General features: G+C 38.6%; 1 protein-coding gene across 1 annotated transcript; it reads right to left on the reverse strand.

Annotated features, from left to right (window-relative positions):
* Positions 1-1,255: 1,255 nt before the first annotated feature.
* Positions 1,256-2,960, reverse strand: LOC113002369 (uncharacterized). The gene is made up of 4 exons (XM_026129513.1): positions 2,887-2,960; positions 2,325-2,529; positions 1,778-1,983; positions 1,256-1,457 (listed from the first exon to the last, which is right to left on the reverse strand). Exons 1-4 carry the CDS (start codon positions 2,958-2,960, stop codon positions 1,256-1,258), a joined length of 687 nt encoding a protein of 228 aa, XP_025985298.1.
* Between the last annotated feature and the right edge of the window lie 5,900 nt (positions 2,961-8,860).

The following is an 8,860-nucleotide window of genomic DNA, read 5'->3' on the forward strand; positions in this document are numbered from 1 at the left end:
AAACCTCTAGGGGTCCTGGTTAGTCCTACAACAAAATCCATGGAAATATTGTCCCACTTCCACTGAGGTATCTTTAAGGGTTGTAACTTACCGGAAGGTCTCTGATGTTCTATCTTAGCCTTCTAATATACTAAACATGCATACACGAACTCACTAACCTCTCTCTTCATGTTGGGCATCAAAATATTGTCTTTAGATCCTGATACATGTTGGTAGAACCAGGGTGGATGCTCAGGTTGCTCCTATGTCCCTCCTTTAAGATCATCTTCCTAAGCTCGAGCACATTGGGGACACAGATTTTATCTCGAAGTCTCAGGACTCCATCTGATCCCACATTGAAACTACTATCTTTCCCTGACACTATAGCTTATAACTGAGTCTTTAGAAAAGGATCAGACTTTTGGCCCTCTCTAATCTGCCTTAACAACTCACTAGTAATCCTCAAAGCTCCCAGTCTCACATTGTTAGGGCTAACCTCACACACAAGGCTAAGGTCTCTAAACTATTATGAGAGATCCAACTCTTTAACCATCATGACAGATATATGTAGGGATTTCACACTTAAGGCATCAGCCACTACATCAGCAAATTGTCAGGATGATAGCTAGGCTCAAAATCATAATCCTTAAGAAACTCTAACCATCTCCTCTTACGCATGTTCAAATCTTTCTGACTAAACAAATACTTGAGGCTCTTATGATCATTGAACACTTCAAACTTGAAGCCAAACAGGTAATGCCTTCACATCTTAAGGGCAAAAACTACAACAACCAACTCCAGATCATGGGTGGGATAATTTCTCTCATGAGTCTTGAGTTGTCTAGAAGCATAGGCCACTACTTGGCCATTTTGCATCAACACTCCTCCTAAACCCATCCATGATGCATCACAATACACCTAAAAGGGTTCTCTCGAGTTAGGCAAAACTAGCACGTGAGCGATCATCAACTTTTCCTTAAGGGTTTGGAAACTATGCTCACAGTGGGTATCCCACACAAAAGCTTGACCCTTACGAGTCAGTTTGGTCAAATGTAAAGCTAACTTGGAGAAACCTTCTATGAATCACCGGTAATGTTCCGTTAAACCCAGAAAACTCCTAATCTCAAAAATAGACTTGGGACTCTCACACTCAAGGATAACTTCTATCTTAGAGGGATCTACAGCTATACCCTATTGAGATATCATATGCCTTTGGAAACTAACTTTCTCCAACCAAAACTTACATTTGGACAGCTTAGCATAAAGTTGTCGGTCCTTAAGGGTCTATGGCACAATCCTTAAGTGCTCTTCGTGTTCCTCTATAGTCTTTGGAGTATACCAAAATATCAACTATGAATACCACCACAAAACTATCAAGGTAAGGGTGAAAAAATTTATTCATGTAATCCACAAACACACCAAGAGTGTTAGTCACATCGAAGGGCATGACCAAATACTCGTAGTGACCATATTGGGTCCTAAAAGCAGTCTTCAGAATATCGTCAGACTTCACTCAAATCTGATGGTAACTTGACCTAAGATCTATCTTGCTAAACACATAAGCTCCTACCAGCTGGTCCATAAGGTCATCTATTTTAGGCAAAGGGTACTTATTCTTAATCGTCACCTTATTTAACTGGTGGTAGTCTACACACAACCTCATGGTCCCATCTTTCTTTTTCACTAACAACACTGGGTCTCACAAATTTCTTATCCAATAACACCTCTAACTGTTTCTTAAGCTCAACTAACTCTATAGGAGACATCTTATAAGGGGTTATGGATATGGGTCCAGCACCAGGTACCAGGTCTAAGGAGAACTCTATCTCTCTTAAGTGGCAAATCAAATATATCCTCAGGAAACACTTCAGGAAACTCTCTGACAACAAGAAGGTCACCCATGGAAACCTTTGTCTCTACTTCCAGGTTAAACATGATCATGTACACTTGAGCATCTTCTTTTAAAGATGTCACAACTTGGTTGGTAGAGATAAACATCCTATCCTTACTTACTCCAGAATCATCAAACACCACAATTTTATCAAAATAGTTTAGCAAGACATGGTTGGAAGATAACCAGTCCTTACCCAGAATAACATCAATTTCACTCAAAGGTAAACAAGTTAGATCAATCAAGAATGTTCTACTAGAAATTTCCACAGGACAATTCAAACGCACATTAGAAGTTAACACATGACTGCTAGTTGGGGTCTCTACCACAAGATCATTATTTAAAGAAGACACAAGGAGCTTAAATTTCTCTACACACGAACAAGATATAAAAGAATGGGTTGCACTGGAATCAAATAACACAAGTAAGGGAATCACACTTATGAAACGTTTACCTTGGATTTTGAAGCTTCGACACCGTTAAGAATAAAGACCCTTCCCATGGCCTTCAGACCTTTAATTTGGTCATTCAAATCCCTACCATTCTGCTTATTCTTGAGATATGGACAATCTCTCTGAATATGCCCCTTTTGCTTACAGTTGAAGCAGATCATGTCCTTATCGGTACAATTTAAGGAGATGTGGCCTAGCTTACGACACCTGAAACAAATTATCTGAGTGGAGAAAGGAGTGGGTTTGCTACCACTACCACCAACAAACCCCATAACAACAGTCCTCTGATTGTTGGGGCGATTACTATGTTTCTTAGGAGAGGTTGGGTATGGGTTTCCTTAATTTTGAGGTCTATTCTTTTTATTCTTCATTATGCCCGTACTCCAATAGTAGGCCACCCTGTCTCTGGAGTCTTCATCCCAAATTTGACACATGTTCACCAATAATGGAAACTGACGAACACCTTGATAGTTCACAGCTTGTTTCAACTTAGGCTACAAGTCGTTCAAAAACTTCACACATTTTGAACTTTGACTATCTCTTCCTTGGCAGTGAGGAAAGTACCTCACCAGTTCCTCTAACTTAGTTGCATATTCAGCCACAGTCATGTTCCCCTGCTTGAGCTCTAGGAACTCCATCTCTTTCTTGTTCCTAACATCCTCATGAAAGTATTTCTCCAAAAATAGCCTCTTGAAGATTTCCTAGGTCATAGCTTGACCTTTAACCTCCAAGCATTGGTGAGTGTTTTCCCACCAATACTTAGCTTTTTCCACCAGAGTATATGTACCAAAAGCAACCTTCTGCCCCTCCGAAAATGCCATCAGTCATAATATTTTCTCAATCTCCCTTATCCAATTCTAACCACCATCAGGGTTGTATCCTCCATTGAAAGCAAGGGGATTGTTTTGTTGGAAGTGGTCCAACCCTTGATACTCAGCAACTCTAATAGCATGTCCCTTATTTTGATTCCCTATAGCCTAAGCTAAGGCTTGGAGAGCATAAGCTATCGCACGATCATTCCGGCCAACCATCACTCCCTATGCACACCAAGAAGTGAGAACGTGGAAGGAATACACACAAGAAAAAGAACAAAACAAAATCACACCTATCTTAAGTCCCTACTTAGTTACTCTTGAGAGTTGATGCCTCAAGAAATTACTCCTCTAAGACAGTCCTCTCTCGAGACATTAACACTCATTTTCCATCCTTTGTATTCCTGACTGCTTTCCATATCATCCCATTGCACTTCACAAATTATACAGATGGTCAGTCTAATAACTCATGATAAGGCATTTAAACTCATGGTATAGCATACATCAAGGATACAAACATGTTATGACTACACCACTCAAATCTCTATAACTCATGGAAATACAACAAGGTGAGTAAGTTCCAACTACAAACAACTAGAGTAACTATCAAACAATCAAGTACTCAAACATTAAGCATTCAACAAGGCAACCATAGAATGCACAAAGAAACATAGCAGACTCTCAACTCACTGGCCAAAAGGTTCAACCTGGCTCTGATACCACTAATGTAATGACCTGCCTAGTAGCTATGATATCACTACTCTAAATCGTGTAAATTTCAATTTTTAAATGAAAACCCCGTTTATTTGCTTTTGAAAAATGAGAGTAAATTTTTTGCGATATACATTCAGCAAACAATGGAAAAACTTGATTGAATACACAGACACATACACACACACACACACACACCCCACACACACACATATATATGTAACTCAATACACATCATTCATATGACGGAAAGTAAATTATTTTATACATATAATTAAATATTTGATTTACATCCTCAATTAAAAAAGAATCATAGCACCTGCTACGAAGGAGTTGATTAACAAAACACAACTTTCTCCAAAAATAATGTCAATGTCATCACATCGACTTGGCGGATCCAACAAAAGAATCTCACTCCATGTAATCTATTGTTGTCCATCTGCTCCCATGAACGAAGGTTCGTGATCATTACATGTACCAACCACACGACACAAAAATTAGAAGGGTGAGTTTAATATAAAAGGAATCAACATGAAAATCAAATGAGCATGATTAGTAAGAAAACATTAACAAATATCATAATCATACACAAATGTCCATTAGTCCAACATACATTTAACAAGTAGTCATCAGTTTTCCACAATTCCAATCAATCATGCTTAGTATGATGCATGCACTTGACCTTAACCCTCAAATGCAATGTGGTACCATTCCTTAGGAAATAGTATGAGCGTTTCCATGTGACACTCACACTAAGGAAAACTAGGCGGAAAGTGTCGAGGTCACCCTGTCATGCATAGGCAACTCCCATCCCCCATCCCATGGTGATCAACGTAAGTCACAAGGGAGTTCCAAACTGAGTGACATGCCCCCAAGTACAAGTATTTTCTCTCATGAAAAACTACAAGTACGTATTGACAAAGTTTATACTATTTTCATGTAGTATGAATTATGACACATGGGCACCATCAATGCACTGATCATGGAAATCCACTTTTGGCACTGAGTTCGGCCTCTTGCGCTGAGCGCAACATCTCACACTGAGTGAATTTCCTTTTTTGTTGGGAATTACGGTGAGCGCAGCCTTTGGTGCTGAGCAAATTTCCTCTTGGGTTGGGATATGCGTTGAGCACGACATTTCACAGTGAGCGTAATTCCTCACAGGTTAGAATTGTGCTTAGCGCACTTGTATCGCTAAGCGAGATGTCCAAATGTGTTATTTTGAAAATTCTAACAGTCAAAGTGTGAAGACGTGGGTTACGAACTTACAGTCCAGATTTGAAGGCAATCCAACGGTTAACGAATCTGGGATCGCGGTTTTACCGGAACATGTTTAGGTAAAACTTGACCTAATATCCAACAGTTTTACCGGAACAAGTTTAGGAAAATCCCACAGTTTCAACATAGTTCAATCAAACACCACATAACCTAATATCCAAATCAAGTAATCACACATAACTAACTGACATAACACCTCAACTCATCCAAATCAATCAAATAACACAAGAATTACATTAACCATCAATTTTAAGTTATCAAAATTTTAGGGCATCACAGTGCCAACATATAGTTGTCTTCTAGGAAGGCCTTGGATTCATGACACAAGAGCAGTGCCCTCTACTTTGTACCAGAAACTGAAATTCTTTGTTGATGACAAACTGGTCATTATTTTTGCTAAGTAGGATCTACTAGTCAGTAAGCCAACATCCACTCCTTATATTGAAGTTGTTGAGGAAACCTTGGAGACCTCATTCCAAGGGCTTGAAATTGTAAATGCTATTTATGTGAAGGAAGAGAAGGCAATTACCTAACCGTTAGGTCCTTCCATGATGGTAGCAAAAGTTATGCTAGAGAATGTGTATCAATATGGCCATGGACTAGGAAGACATGGATAGGGTAACATAATCACTTGATTTGGTGCAAAACAAAGATTGATTTGATATGGGCTACAAACCATCAAAACCTGATAAAAGGCAGGTTATGCTTGGAAAAATGGAAAGAAGACTAGCTCAATAGGAAAGCATAGAGCCTAGAATTGAGGGGGTCCCTATTTGCGATTTACAAGAAAACTTTTGGAGTGTTGGGTTTGAGTTTCCTAACACGATAGTAGCTTCCAAGGAAGACATTTCAGAAGACAAGTCTTTCAACTTAGTTCCTGCTTGTCCACCAATCTTCAAGTTCAACCATTGGAAGATTATCAAGCTCCTTATAGATATGAATTCAAATTTAAAACTTAAGAATGACACACTTGAAATTGGCAATGCTAGTATCACATCAAGCAGTTTTGATTGTCCCGATAATCAATAAGATGAAGAAAGCAAAGACAAAAAAGGTATATCTTCAGGGTTATTAAGGTTGGTAAAGCAAGAAACTAAACAGATTCCCCCCATAAAGAACCAGTTGATATAATTAATTTGGGGTCTTAAGATGAGAAAAAAGATGTTAAAGTAGGAACATTAATAAGCGAAAACGAGCACAATAAGCTGATAAAGCTCTTACGTGAATATACTGGTGTCTTTGCTTGGCTATACCGAGATATGCTAGGACTTGATGTTAACATAGTGGAGCATAAGTTGCCATTGAAGCTAGAATGTTCTCTAGTCAAACAAAAGTTAAGGCAAATGAAACCAGAGCTATACCTAAAGATTAGGGAGAAGGTCAAGAGGCAACTTGATGTAGGATTTATAGTTGTTGCCAAATACCCACAATGGGTTGCCAACATAGTTTCAGTACCTAAGAAAGATGGAAAAGTTTGAATGTGTGTCAACTACCGAGATCTAAATAAAGCCAACCCAAAAAACGATTTCCAATTACCTCATATTGGCATGCTATTAGATAATACAACATGTCATTCTTTCTTTTCCTTCATGGATGGATACTCAGGATACAACCATATTAAAATGGCTGAAGAGGATAGGGAGAAAACCACATTCATCACGCCTTGGGGCACCTTTTGTTATAAGATCATGCCGTTTGGGTTGAAGAATGTTGGGGAAACATATTAGAGGGGGATGGTGACTTTATTCCAAGACATGATGCATAAAGAGTTCAAAGTTTATGTGGATGACATGAAGTCTAGCCAAATGCACTTTTGGCGTCAAATCTAGCCAAATGCAGAAGATCATGTAATCCATATGCAGAAATTGTTTGAGCGGCTACGGAAGTTCAAACTATGGCTAAATCTAGCCAAATGCACTTTTGGCGTCAAATCTGACAAATTATTAGGTTTCATCGTCAGCCAAAGAGGAATTGAAATGGATCCTGACAAAGTTCATGCAATCTTGGAAATGCCACCCCTCGCACGAAAAATGAGATTTGAGGTTTCTTGGGAAGGTTGAATTATATTGCTTGATTTATATCCCAACTAAAGGCAACATGTGAACCTATCTTCAAATTTCTACGTAAAAATCATCCTTCGGAGTGGAATAATGATTGTCAGGAAGCAATTGAGAAAATAAAGCAATACTTGCAAAGTCCCCCAATCTTAGTCCCCCCCAGTTGCTGGAAGACCCCTCATAATGTATCTAACAATGCTTGATGGATCTATGGGTTGTGTATTAGGGCAACATGATGATTCTGGAAGAAAAGAGCATGCTATATACTATTTAAGCAAGAAGTTCACTGGTTGTGAAACCAGATATTCATTTTTAGAGCGAACTTGTTGTGCTTTGTCATTGCTGAAGGCACTATATGCTAAGTCACACAACTTGGTTGGTGTCTAAAATGGATCCAACCAAGTATATTTTTTAGAAGCCTTCTCTTATAGGAAGGATCACTCGTTGGCAAGTTCTTTTATCAGAATATGACATTGTACATGTGACACAAAAAAACAGTTAAAGGTAGTGCTCTGGCAGATTATCTAGTACACCAACCTGTTGAAGATTATCAGTCAATGCAATGTGAATTCCCGGATGAAGGCATAATGGCGTTGTTTAACAACAAAGATTCGTCAAAAGGAAGAGGATGGATCATATGGTTTAATGGTGCTTCCAACATCATGGACCACGAGATAGGAGTTATATTACTCTCCCTAGAGAAGCAGTATATCCTAATCATGGCTAGGATATGCTTTAATTGTACCAACAATATATCAAAGTATGAGGCATGCATTTTGGGGTTACAGGTGGTTGTGGAATCAAAAAATAAAAAAACTTGAGGTTTATGGTGACTCAACACTGGTGATCCATCAATTAAAAGGTGAATGAGAAACTTGATATGCAAAGCTAACTCCTTACCAAACCCACATTAAGGAATTGGTTAAACAATTTGAAGAAATCACATTCGAGCACATTCCTCGTGAAGATAACCAATTGGTAGATGCACTAGCCACTTTATCATCCATGTTTGCATTGAGCAATGATGAGGGCATGCCACTTATAAGGATCCAACGTCATGATCAGCCTGCATATTGTCGCTTAGTAGAAGAGGAATCTGATGGGAAACCATGGTACTTTTACATCAAATGTATATCAAGAGTTGAGAGTATCCTCCAAATGCCTCAGAGAATGACAAAAGAACATTAAGAAGACTAGCAATGAGCTTTTTCCTAAATGGGTATGTATTGTATAAGAAAAATCATGATATGGTGTTGCTCAGATCTGTAGATAACATCAATAAAGATAGACTATTATAATTATGTGAGGAAATGTCACAAGTGCCAGACATATGCTGATAATATCAATGTTCTACCAATGTCATTGAATGTACTATCATCTCCTTGGCCTTTTTCTATGTGGGGAATGGATGTCATTGGGCCCATAGAACCCAAAGCGTCAAATGGGCATCACTTCATTCTAGTAGCAATTGATTATTTCACTAAATGGGTTGAAGTTGTTTCATATGTCAGGGTAACTCGAAATGTGATAGAGAAATTCATCAAGAAAGAATTGATTTGTCGCTATGGCATACCAAGCAAACTCATCACCGACAATGCAACTAATTTGAACAATAAGATGATGACAAAGTTGTTTGTTGGCTTCAAGAGTCAACATCATAATTCTATCCTATATCATCCA

Source organism: Glycine max, chromosome 1 (assembly GCF_000004515.6).
Source record: "Glycine max cultivar Williams 82 chromosome 1, Glycine_max_v4.0, whole genome shotgun sequence".
Lineage (NCBI taxonomy): Eukaryota > Viridiplantae > Streptophyta > Magnoliopsida > Fabales > Fabaceae > Glycine > Glycine max.